The sequence below is a fragment of the Arachis stenosperma genome, chromosome 10 (genome assembly GCF_014773155.1).
Source record: "Arachis stenosperma cultivar V10309 chromosome 10, arast.V10309.gnm1.PFL2, whole genome shotgun sequence".
Taxonomy (NCBI): Eukaryota; Viridiplantae; Streptophyta; class Magnoliopsida; order Fabales; family Fabaceae; genus Arachis; species Arachis stenosperma.
The window spans coordinates 118,332,471-118,346,094 of NC_080386.1; the positions used below are offsets into that span (position 1 = coordinate 118,332,471).

Sequence of the window (13,624 nt, forward strand, 5' to 3'; positions counted from 1 at the left end):
TGAAGAGATTATTTCCGATTTTTCAGTTTGGGTTCAATTTTGGGGTTCGCCAGAATCATTTAAAACCCTCGAAGTTGGACGTAAATTGGGAGAGAAACTGAGCACAGTATTGGAGGTAGGTAAATTTCAGATGCGAGACAGAGAAACTAGGATTGTGAAGGCCAAAATCAATATTGATGCTGCCAGGCAAGTGAGAGATCAGTTAATAGTGGCATGATCTAATAAAAAAGAGGTAGAAGTGGCACTGCGCTATGAAAGACTTGGAAAGTTCTGTACCTATTGCGCAAAATTGGGACACGAGGTGAAAAATTGCCATGATCTGCTGAAGAACATAGAGAGTGATATGGTAAAAGAGGATGACATTGGCGAATGGGTTAAAGCCAGCCAAGTAAGAACGCGAATCTACTCTGAAGGAGAAAGAACATTCAACAACTCAACCCAAAATCAGAATAAGGCCACTCAACGTAAGAAAAAATCGGTCTTAAACTGCTTATTGGAAGAATTTGCAGGGATGTCAATGCAAGAAGGGAAACAAAATTTGAAACCACAAGACACTGGTAATAGGACAGCACCTGAGTCACCTCAATCAGCCAATTCTAGAACAGAATGCATGGAGGTTATCATAGTTGGTCAGTCCAATACCAAGGAGGATGAAGGGCAGCTTATGCAATTTGCTATTGGACAGTGTCTCACCACAGAGAAAGGTAAGAAGTGGAAAAGGTTAGCAAGACAAGGTGCTGTAAAGTCAGATAGTAAAAGTGAATCCAAAGGAAGGTTGATGAGTGGTATAGCTGAAGGATCTACAAAGAAAGCAAGAGCAGATGATGAAAATGCAGTTGAACAGATGGTGGAGGGTGACAGCCTACAAATGGCACCCAAGGCGCCATGAGAACTATAGTTTGGAATTGTCGGAATTTAGGAAGAGCCCTGACAATTCACACCTTAAAAGGGATCTGTAAATCCCACTCCCCCGAGATTGGCATATTGTTAACTCGGCAGGAGTGGCAGGAGGACTTGTGCTAGCTTGGAAAGACAGCATCAGTGTTCAAATTATTAGCAGTGGAGAATTTTTTGCGGCAGTCGAAATTAAGGAAGTCGGAAGCAGTGAGGTATGGGCGTTCATTGGTGTCCATTTGAGTTGTTCGGAACAAATTTGATCCTTACAGTTTGAGGCGCTTACAACAATGAGTCAACACCTGGAAGGAAAAGTGGTAATAGCAGGCAATTTTAATGCTATAACAAGCCAAGCGAAAAAGGAGAGTGGAGGCCAAAAATCAGCAACCACCATTGCAACATTCACTAATTTTATTGACAGTAACAAAATAGTGGATATTGGAATGGTGGGGCGCCCTTTCATGTGGAAAAATCGAAGACAAGGAGAGGATTTGGTGAAGGAGAGGATTGACCGCTATTTAGTTGGGATGGAATGTAAGCTGAAGTTTTCGAATGCAGTGGTGCACAGGCTCACAGAGTCAGGCTCGGATCATACTCCAATTTTGATGGAAATCGAACCTCAATCCTGGCATAGTAAAAGGCGGTTTAAATACTAGGAACGTTGGTGTGGAGAAGAGGATGTCAAGAGAATTGTCAGTGAAGTGTGGAGAATGGAAGTTGTAGGCTCGGCTATGTTCTCCTTGGCTCAAAAGTTGAAAGTTTGTAGACATAGACTAGTTCAATGGCAGAAAACTCACAAAGTAAACTCCCGGAAAGAAATTGAGGATCTTCAAGCTAAACTAGAGGAGTTGCGGGTGGCTAGAATCAATGGGGGAGAGGAGGTTACCAGTTTGGAGGAGAAGTTGGAGCTAGCATATTTGAAAGAAGAGAGCTATTGACGAGAAAAATCTAGAGTCAAGTGGCTAAAAGAAGGAGATCAAAACACTATATTCTTTCACCAGAAATTTTAATCAAGGATGCGAAGGAACATAATTTGGAGATTAGTGGGGAAGGACAATGAGATTGTATCGAAACCGGAGGATATTGCAAAGGTAGCTGAAGACTACTTTTGCGATATTTTTACTTCTTCTTGTTCGGCTGATCCAAATCCATGCTTAGAGGATTTGGAGCCTAAGGTTACAGCTTCCATGAACCGTAGACTCCAAAGGCCAATAACTATGGACGAGGTCAAAAGATCTATATTTAGTGTTCATGCTCAGAGTGCTCCTGGTAATGACGGATTTACATCTAAGTTTTTTCACTTTTTCTGGGATATAGTTGGAGGTTGATGTTTTTAAGACAGTGAGAAGTTTCTTTCACAGTGGCAGAATTCTAAAAAGTTTCAATCATACTCAAATTTGTTTGATTCCAAAGGTGCCAGATTCCAGTGACATGGCTCAAGTACGACCGATCAGGTTGTCTTCAGTATGTATACAATTATTTCTAAAGTTATGGTGTACCGATTACAAGGTATTATGAATAATTATAAGCCAAAATTAGAGTGTGTTTCTCAAAGGTAGACTCATTTCAGATAATATTCTAATTGTCCACGAATGTATGCACTATTTAAAAAATAAGAGAAGTGGGGCAGAGTATGAGGTGACTATTAAACTAGACATTAGCAAGGCTTATGATAGGGTTGAATGGCATTTTTTATGGTATATTATGGATAAGCTGGGATTTGATGCTAAATGGATTAACTGGACTAAGGAATTGGTAACGACTGTTTCTTACTCTGTCGCTGTGGAAGGTCAACCTTTTGGCTATTTTAGGCCAAATAGGGGCATCCGACAGGGTGACCCCCTATCTCCATATCTCTATCTTTTTTGTGCAGAAGGGCTTTCCTTCTTGCTACACAAGGCAGAGCAAAACAGATTAATTCAAGAAGTTCAAGTTAATCGGAGATGCCAAACAGTTAATCATCTTTTGTTTGTTGATGATTCAATCCTTATTTACAAGAGCGCACCTAATACATGCCAAAATATTCTAGAATTGCTAGTGATCTATGAGGGTTTCAGTGGGCAAAAAGTCAATTTGAATAAGTCGGCTATCTTTTTCAGTCACAACACACCTCAGAACACAAGATTAGCAATTGCTCAGACACTAAATATTGAACATATCGGAGCACAAGACAAATACCTGAGGCTACCCTCTATAGTTCAAAAATCAAAGAAAGCAACCTTTGGAGCTATCAAGGATAAAGTTCAGAAGAGGATTATGGGTTGGAAAAGAAGTCTATTGTCATCAGGTGGCAGGCACACGCTATTGAGAGCAGTGGGGAGGCAATTTCTATTTATACACTCTCTTGTTTCAAGCTCCTGGACACGCTGTTGACTGAAATTCATAGCATGCTCTCGCAATTTTGGTGGGGTCAAAAAGGCGCAGAATGAAGAATGGTTTGGATTAAATGGGACACAATGACGAGACCGAAGAAAGATAGAGGGCTGGGGATCAAGGATCTAAGGGCGCAAAATTTGGCTTTATTTGGCAAGCAATGTTGGCGTCTAATGAAATACCCTAATTCTACTCTATCAAGAATGCTCAAAGCTATCAGATATACAGATTTCCTACATGCAAAGATAGGAAGCGTACCGTTGTGGGGCTGGAGAAGTGTTCTTGAAGGGCGCAAGGTGATCGAGAAAGGCTTGATATGAAAAATAGGCTCTGGTACTAATGTTCGCATCTTCCATGACCCCTGACTCCCACCACCAGTGCCCCTTAATGTCCCTCAAAATGCACTCACAATCCCGTCAAATCTGCAAGTGTATTACGTTAGTGCGTTACTAAATCCTGATAGAAGCTGGAATAGAAATATGATTGAGTCAATTTTTTCAGTTGATATATGCAATAAATTTTTTTCAATCAAACCAACAGACGAGGATGAAGTTAATTGGTGCTGGACAAAATTTGGTATATATGAAGTTGGGTCAAGATACAAAATTGCTTATAAATTCTTTCATTCTTCTACTTCATTGAGGCCCCAGAACATACAGAACAACAGAGTCTGGAATAGTATTTGGGAATTGAAATTACCTCATAAAATTAAGGTTTTTCTATGGAAAAGTTTTCATGAAAAGCTTCCGGTGTTGCAACAAGTTCACAGCCGGTTCGCATCCACTCCTGCCACTCGTCCAAGATGCATGTTGAAGGCTGAATCAATTTCTCATGCTTTGTTCCAATGCCCTCTGTCTTCAATAATATAGAGGCTAAACTTAATAACTCCTGATCTATGGATGAGAGAAGAAGAGACCTTTTTCAATTGGTGGCAACGAGTCTTATCCTGGGTAGCGGCTCAATTCGACGGTAGACAAAAGACTTTCCTTATAGCGGCACTGTGTTGGAACACTTGAAAAGCGAGGAATCGGTGTGTTTTTGAAAAGGTAATAAGCCCGACACCAGAGATAGTGAAAGAAGCTAACAATTTAGTGCGTGAACTCGTGAGCCATACCTGATAGATGCTGCTAATTTTTTTTACTCTTATTTTACTATTTTCTAAGTTCTTAATCTTTTAGTTACAGTTAGTGATAAATGAAAATATTTAATTTTTTTATACTTCTTTATAGAAACACTTTTATTTTATATTAATAAAATAACATTTATCTTTTGAAAAAAAAAAGGTAATATGATTGTATGTTTGTTAATTAGAATGATTGGACCTAGTCATATTTGGGTTGATGCGTTAATACTTAATAAGATGTGTGGTTTTAGTGGTGAATTAGCATGTTGATGTTGTTTGGATTTTGGAATATTCATAATTCATTGGTGGTTTTAGTTTACTTCAGATTCGGATCGGATCTTGGATATGCATGTGGTTATCATTGCACGATAAGAAAAGCAGTTCAGCTTATCTGTCTTTTCAATATCTTTTATATAAAATAATTCATATGCATGGAACACGCGGGGATCATGTAATCATACCCTTGCACAATTATTTGTGCCACGGACCCACGGTAATACATCTTGGTTTCGGACATATTTTTAGGTAGGCATAAAAAATTTTATCAAATGAAATTATTTATCTCAAATATTTAAATTAATAGAAGAAGATAATATTAATAGTTATTTTTTTATTTTAAAATTTATTAAAAATTAAATTTTTGAATTTTTAAATATAAAATTATGATATTATATCATAAAATTATTAATTTCAAAAATTTATATTAATAAAAAAGATATTAATAATTATATCTTTAATAAAAAATATTATTTATATACTAAAATTAATTATTAAAATTAATCATCACATATATATAATTTAATTTATTTTTAATATCTATTTTATATTTTAATATTTATTTTATCTTAATAATTAATTTTAATAGTTAATTTTAATATATATTTAACATAATTGATAATCAATGTTTAAAATTTTAAAATATTTATTGTGTATTTTTAGTGAAATAAAAAATTCAAAATTTTCTCTTAATATTAATTTTTTTTTGTGCCTATAGGACAGATTTAGCTAACCGCTCTTTAGTTTATTAGTAGACATTAGAATCATCCTTGATGCTTTAGTTCTAACTTCTAAGTGAAAATTCAGATAAAAAACTTGACTGAAAATTGAAATCCTATATAACCCAATTTTTCTCTCTTTCAAATGGATTGATGATGATGACTGGGATTAAATCTATGCATTATGAGATTTTTTTTTTTTTTGCGTGCTTTATCACAAAGCTCAATATGATGTACCATTGTAGTCTTATTGCAATAATATTATTTCTGCCGGCTTTTTTTTTTCTCTGGTTATGTATATTAAGTCGTCTAACGAGATTTGACGATGAAAAAACAAAATAAACACATTTAAATAAATAAAGATGGTTGTTAATATATGAATATACTTTCGAATGAAAATAATAAATAAGATTTATATATATTATATTAAAAATATAATTAAATATGTTAAATTATTTAATAATATTTAATCATTATTTTATATAAAATATTTTTATATAAATAATAATAAAAATAAATTAATCTATTATTTATAACATAAAGTAATTGTTGCGGCCTGACCCAAACAGATTGCGGGCCGATCCGACCCGTAGACCACCCGACCCGAACGGTCGGGTGCGAGCTGCTTAACCAGCGACCCGGACACGCGTCCTTGGCAGCTCATCACTACAGCTATATAAGGAAGTTTCGAGAAAGGTGGGTCTTCTCTTGTGGAACGCACTTCTGACACAGTATATATGGGGAGGGTCCTACCCCTCCCCCAAGGTACGACACCTACCACTTTATCCCTTTTTCGCCTGCACACTAAACTGACAAGAGCGTCGGAGTGTCTTTGCAGGTGACACCCCCTTCACATCCAGAGCTCGGAACGTCGGCTACTCCAGCTTCACCCTCGCGACCTGGTCCCAGGCCACACCCCACGTATCAACTCAAGGATCCTCCCGAACCGTCCGGTACCCGAGCTACCGAACAATGGCGTCGTCTGTGGGGACCGCCTAAATGGACATCGTGCAAGGTCCAGGGGACCATGGCCGCGCGACGGGCCTTGAGGGGGCAGCCTCCGTTGCCTCTCCACGGGAGCGGCTGAGGTCCCCCCCGCGACGTACGAGCCACAGTCGAGAGCTCAAGAAAGACGCCCCTTCGGGGGAACTGGTGGCGACAGCGCTAGGATAATGCAGGAACTGCGCCATAGGGTGCAGAACCTGGAGCGCCAACTAGCGGATCAGGAGCATCGTCAGCAAACTTCCGACCCTGACTACTCCCAGTCTCCCGAAAGCCGAGGAAGAACCTCCCACCGAAGTCGCTCCCGGCACGCTTCCGCTTCAAGATCGGAATCGGAAAGTAGCCGAAAAGATCAGGAACACCCGAGAAGACGACATGACACAATCATCTATGCCCGAGGTAAGGGGGCGCGCGCCACCAGGCGAGATCGCGAAAGCGGCGAAGAGAGATCTGGTGGAACACGACGACCCGTGATAATGGGCGCCACCCCATTCCATCGTTCCATCCTCCAGGTCCGGTTGCCAAAGCACTTTGACAAACCAACGGACATGAGGTATGACGGAACCCAAGACCCGCAGGAGCACCTCACGGCCTTTGAGGCCAGGATGAACATGGAGGGAGTAGGAGACGAAGTAAGGTGCCGCGCCTTCCTGGTCACCCTAGCAGGGCCTGCGATACGGTGGTTCAACAGCCTCCCGCAGGGCTCGGTGGCCGGCTTCTCGGATATTAGTCGTGCCTTCCTAGCACAATTCACCATCAGAATCGCAAAGGCAAAGCACCCGATCAATCTGCTCGGTGTGACTCAGAGGACCAGCGAGCCGACCAGGAAGTATCTAGACCGGTTCAACGATAAGTGCTTGGAGATTGAGGGGTTAACTGATTCGGTGGCTAGTCTTTGTTTGACGAACGGACTCCTTAACGAGGACTTCAGAAAGCACCTCACCATGAAGCCGGTCTGGATGATGCAAGAGATCCAAACTGTAGCCAGGAATACATTAACGATGAGGAAGTCAGTCAAGTTGTGTCCGCCAACAAGCGGCAGCCTTCTTACAATCAACCCAGGCAGCAGGGTAATGGAGAAAGGTAGAAAGAGCATGCCAGAGATGGCGGCCCGAGCAAGACACCCAGACCGTTTCCTCGTGTCAGAAAATTCACCAATTACACTCCCCTTACCCTCCCCATCATAGAAGTTTACCAACAGATAGCCGAGAAGGGAATCTTGTCGAAGCCCCGACCTCTGAAGGACTGAACCGGGGGGAACAAGAGCCTCTACTGTGATTACCATAAGGGCTACAGACACAAGACACAGGACTGCTTTGACCTGAAGGACGCACTAGAATAAGCAATTAGGGACGGAAAACTAGCCGAATTCTCCCACCTTATCAGGGAGCCGAGGAGACGAAATCGCGACCACGATGGGAAAGACAAGACCCGGACGGTGAAGCAACGATAGGAGCCAGAGGACAACGACCACGGCCTTACCGTGGTGAATGTAGTAACCATAAGAAACACAGCTCCAAGGTCGAGATCGGCGCACAAGAAAGACACCAAAGTCTTGGTGGTCTCCTCCTCATCTGCGCGAAGCTCCAAAAGGCTTCCATCCATCTCTTTTGGTCCGGAAGACCAATGGTTCGACGAGGTCCTGAAAATCCCTCCATGGTCATCACAGCCAGGGTTGGAACCGGCCTCATCAAATGGATCATTGTGGATACGGGGCAGACTTGAATATTATATTCCGCAACGTGTTCGATGCATTGGGGTTATGGGATGCCGACCTAACAACTCACCAGCACGGTGTCGTAGGGCTAGGCGACCACTTCATCAAGCCGGATGGGATAATCTCCCTGCCAGTCTCCGTAAGACAAGGACAGGGGCGAAGATCGATAATGGCTGAGTTCGTAGTTCTACGGGACTCCACAGTCTACAACATCATCCTAGGGAGGAAAACCATTAACGATGTTGGGACAGTGATCAGTACGAAGCTGCTGGTAATGAAGTTTATCGCTGATGACGGATCTGTAGGATCCATAAATGGAGATTTGGAAATGGCACTCGCTTGTGACAACGCCAGCCTCTCCTTGAGAAAAAAATGTAAAGAAGCATCAGGGGTGTTCCTCGCCGACCTGGACACTAGAGTTGGCGACAAGCCCAGATCTGAGCCAGAGGGGGACCTGGAAAAGTTTAGGGTCGGGAACACGGAAGAGAAGTTCACGTTCATAAACAGAAACCTCCCACATGAATTGAAAGAGCCTTTGGTAGAAATGATAAGGGCCAATGACGATTTGTTTGCCTGGACGCCAGCCGATATGCCAGGTATAGACCCCCAACTCATGTCACACCACTTAGCTGTCAAGCCGGAAGCCTGACCAGTGGCTCAAAGGAGAGGAAGATGTCATAGGAAAGAGCAGAGGAGGTGGCCAGGCAGACGGCTAGCCTCCTAGAAGCAGGTTTTATCCGAGAACTAGACTACTCGACCTGGCTGTCAAATGTAGTTCTGGTAAAAAAGCACAATGGGAGATGGAAGATGTATGTGGACTATTCCGATCTCAACAAAGCATGTCCCAAGGGCTGTTACCCCCTTCCCAACATTGATGCACTTGTTGATGCGGCGGTGGGGTACCGGTATCTGAGCTTTATGGATGCTTATTCCAGCTACAATCAGATACCGATGCACCAGCCTGACGAGGATAAAACAGCGTTCATAATGCCGGGAGGAATCTATTGCTACAAGGTGATGCCTTTGGCCTGAAAAACGCGGGCACCACGTACCAGAGGTTGATGAACAAGATATTCAGCGATCTCATAGGCAAGATGGTAGAAGTCTATGTAGATGACATCCTAGCAAAGACCACCCGGCATGATGACCTCCTAAGCGACCTGGGGAATGTGTTTGCGTCCCTCCGACAACACGGCATGAAGCTCAACCTGCTCAAATGTGCCTTTGCCATGGAGGCCGGAGTTCCTCAGATTCATGATAACCCAAAGGGGGGTGGAAGCCAACCCCAAAAAGTGCCAAGCTATACTCCAAATGAAAAGTGGTGGACGAAATTGTGATCACATCAATGTAGTATTCTTTATTGTTGTATGGAATCATTATTATGGAACTTATGTGTGGACACAACTCCGTTCAACTAACCAGCAAGTGTACTGGGTCGTCCAAGTAATACCTTACGTGAGTAAGGGTCGATCCCACAGAGATTGTTGGTATGAAGCAGGCTATGATCACCTTGTAAATCTCAGTTAGGCAGATTAAATGGTTATGGGTTTCGAATAATTAATAATAAATAGAAAATAAAAAGGGATAGAGATACTTATGTAAATCAATAGTGGAAATTTCAGATAGGCGTGTGGAGATGCTAGAATCCTTTCGAATCTCTACTTTCTTATTGCTTTCATCCAATCCTTCTTATTCCTTTCCATGGCAAACTGTATGTAGGGCATCACCATCATCAATGGCTACTTTTAATCCTCTCGGGAAAATGGTCCTATGCGCTGTCACTGCACGGCTAATCGTCTGGAGGCATCACCCTTGTTGATAGCTACATCCCATCCTCTCAGTGAAAATGGTCCAAATGCTCTGTCACGGCACGGCTAATCATCTGTCGGTTCTCAATCAGGTTGGAGTAGAATTCATTGATTCTTTTGCGTTTGTCATCACGCCCAGCCTTCAGGAGTTTGAAGCTCGTCACAGTCATTCAATACCGGAATCCTACTCGGAATACCACAGACAAGGTTAGACTTTCCGGATTCCCAGGATCCTACTCGGAATACCACAGACAAGGTTAGACTTTCCGGATCCCCATGAATGCCGCCATCTATCTAGCTTATACCACGAAGATTCTGTTGGGGAATCTAAGAGATATGCGCCCGGCCTAAGGTAGAACGGAAGTGGTTGTCAGTCACGCGCGTTCATAAGTGAGAATGATGATGAGTGTCACGGATCATCACATTCATCAAAGTGTTGTGCAACGTATATCTTGGAATAAGAATAAAAGAGAATTGAATAGAAAGTAATAGTAATTGTATTGAAACTTGAGGTACAACAGAGCTCCACACCCTTAATCTATGGTGTGTAGAAACTCCACCGTTGAAAATACATAAGTGAAAGGTTCAGGCATGGCCGAATGGCCAGCCCCCTGAATGATCAAAAGACCGAATGATCAAAGACTAAGCAGTCAAAAGATTAAACTGTCAAAAGATGTCTAATACAATAGTAAATTATCCTATTTATACTAGACTAGCTACTAGGGTTTACATGAGTAAGTAATTGATGCATAAATCCACTTCCGGGGCCCACTTGGTGTATGCTTGGGCTGAGCTTGATTTATCCACGAGCTGAGGCTTCTCTTGGAGTTGAACTCCAAGTTATAACGTGTTTTGGGCGTTCAACTCCGGATCATGAGGTGTTTCTGGCGTTTAACTCCAGACAGCAGCATGTACTTGGCGTTCAATGCCAAGTTACGTCATCAATTCCCGAATAAAGTATGAACTATTATATATTGCTGGAAAGCCCTGGATGTCTACTTTCCAAAGCCGTTGAGAGCGCGCCATTTGGAGTTCTGTAGCTCCAGAAAATCCATTTTGAGTGCAGGGAGGTCAGAATCCAACAGCATCAGCAGTCCTTTTGTCAGCCTTTTTCAGAGTTTTGCTCAAGTCCCTCAATTTCAGCCAGAAAATACCTAAAATTACAGAAAAACACACAAACTCATAGTAAAGTCCAGAAATGTGAATTTAGCATAAAAACTAATGAAAACATCCCTAAAAGTAGCTTGAACTTACTAAAAACTACCTAAAAACAATGCCAAAAAGCGTATAAATTATCCGCTCATAAAAAAGCCCGGGCTGTGTCAAAGACGTCCAGAGGCTAGCAGGAAGGCTCACCCCGGTGTCCCGCATCCTCGGAGCGTCGGCAGCGAAAGCCCTGCCCTTCTTCAATCTGATGAGAAAGGGGATAGTGTTTGAATGGACTCCTGCGTGCGAGGAGGCGTTCAATCACTTCAAAGAGATCCTGGTAGCACCCCCGGTACTCGGGAAGCTCAAGGTCGGAGAACCACTCTACCTGTACCTGGCCATAACGAAGGAAGCGCTTGCAGCGATTTTGGGGTGGGAAGAAGGGAAGGCTCAGCAGCCAATTTACTTTGTGAGTAGAGCGCTGCAAGGAGCAGAACCGAGGTATAGCAAATTGGAGAAGCTGGCACTGGCACTCTTGACCTCTTCCCGTAGACTAAGGCAATACTTCCAAGGCCACCAGATCATCGTGAGAACAGACCAGGGAATCCGTCAAGTGCTCCAAAAACCCGATTTAACGGGAAGAATGATGACTTGGGCCATTGAGCTCTCCCAGTATGATTTACGATACGAACCCCGACACGCGATTAAGGCACAAGCAATGGCAGAGTTCCTGGTGGAAGTAACAGGGGATCCAACCGAAGAAGCGGGCATACGGTGGAGGCTCCATGTAGACAGGGCCTCCAACCAAACATCGGGGGGCGCCGGGATCATCTTAGAAAGCCCAGCTGGGGTCATATACGAACAATCGACCAAGTTCGAATTCCCTATGTCGAATAACCAAGCAGAATACGAGGCCCTCTTGGGAGGCCTAACCCTAGCTCGGGAAGTCGGGGCGACGAGGCTGGAGGTGTGTAGCGACTCACAGGTCATCACCTCACAAGTAAACAGAAGCTACCAAGCCAGAGACTCGCTGTTGCAAAAGTGCTTGGAGAAGGTTAGAGAGTTGAGCAAGCAGTTCGAGGAAGTCACGATCCAACATGTTCCAAGGGAAAGGAACACACGGGCAAACTTCTTATCTAAGCTAGCAAGTACGAAACCGGGAGTCAGCAACCGATCTCTCATCCAAAGCATGGTAAAGGAACCAGCAGTTGTCCTCCACTTGAAAAAGTTAGGCCCCTCTTGGTTGGACCCCATCATTGATTTCTTGGAAAACGGCAGTCTCCCTGACGATGAGAAGGTAGCTAAAGTGTTGAGAAGGGAGGCAACCAAATATGCGACCATACAGGGACAACTGTTTAAAAAGGGACTCAGCCAGCCCCTATTGAAGTGCCTGCATCCCGACCAGACGGACTATGTGCTCAGAGAAGTCCACGAGGGGTGCTGCGGTCACCATATCGGGGGCAAAGCCCTAGCGAGAAAGCTCAATCGAGCTGGATACTACTGGCCATTGATAATGAAAGATTCCAAAGAATTCGTGAGGAAATGCGTCAAGTGTCAAGAGAACGCTAACTTCCACAGAGCACCGGCTTCCGAACTAAGTCTACTGACATCCTCCCGACCTTTCGCACAATGGGGAGTCGACCTCTTGGGACCTTTCCCGGTTGGTCCGGGGCAAGTCAAATATCTCATAGTTGCCATCGACTACTATACCAAATGGATAGAGGCCAAACCACTGGCCAGCATATCCTCATCCAATTGTAGAAAGTTCATGTGGAGGTAGCTGATAACCCGATTCGGCATCCCAGAAGTCGTCATCTTAGACAACGGGACGCAATTCACTTACAAGAAGTTCATAGAATTCCTCACCAGCCTGGGTATAAAACAGAAAATCTCTTCGGTAGAGCACCCTCAGACGAATGGGCAAGTCGAGTCCGCAAATAAGGTCATCTTACTGGGCCTCAAAAAGTGGCTAGATTACAAAAAAGGTGCATGGGCCGACGAACTCGCTTCGGTCCTTCGGTCTTACTGTACAACCGAGCAGTCCTCCATAGGAGAAACCCCCTTCCGCCTGACGTACGGGGTGGACGCGATGATACCCGTGGAGATCGGCGAGCGGAGCCCGCAGTTACTTCTGAAGGGAGTAGAAGAAGCAGTAGAGAAGGACCTGGTGGATGAGGCCAGAGAGATGGCCCATTTGACAGAAGTAGCACTGAAGCAAAGAATGGCCCTGCGCTACAACGCCAAAGTGCTCAGGAGGGAATTTAGAAAAAATGACCTCGTCTTGCGACGCAACGACATAGGGCTACCGACCCAAGGGAAAGGAAAACTGGCGGCAAACTGGGAAGGCCCCTACAGGGTCAAAGAAGTGCTCGATAAAGGCGCCTACAAATTGGAGAAGCTCAACGGCAAAGAAATCCCGAGAACATGGAATGGAGGTAACTTGAGAAGATTTTATTCCTAGCTCAAGCACGCCGGCTAGGCGGTTTGGCGAGCTCAGTGATTTACTATTGTTAAACGCTCACCATGGCTATTAGACCTGTTTAACTGTCGATTAATGTTTACTTAA

General features: G+C 43.6%; 1 protein-coding gene across 1 annotated transcript; it reads left to right on the plus strand.

Moving 5' to 3' along the window:
* Window positions 1–11,326: 11,326 nt before the first annotated feature.
* On the plus strand, window positions 11,327–12,838 carry LOC130957561 (uncharacterized). The gene has a single exon (XM_057884406.1). It carries the CDS (start codon window positions 11,327–11,329, stop codon window positions 12,836–12,838), a length of 1,512 nt encoding a protein of 503 aa, XP_057740389.1.
* Window positions 12,839–13,624: the final 786 nt, after the last annotated feature.

Excerpts from the sequence above, each read along its gene's own strand:
- LOC130957561 (XM_057884406.1), top strand. The coding sequence starts at position 11,327 with ATGAGAAAGGGGATAGTGTTTGAATGGACTCCTGCGTGCGAGGAGGCG.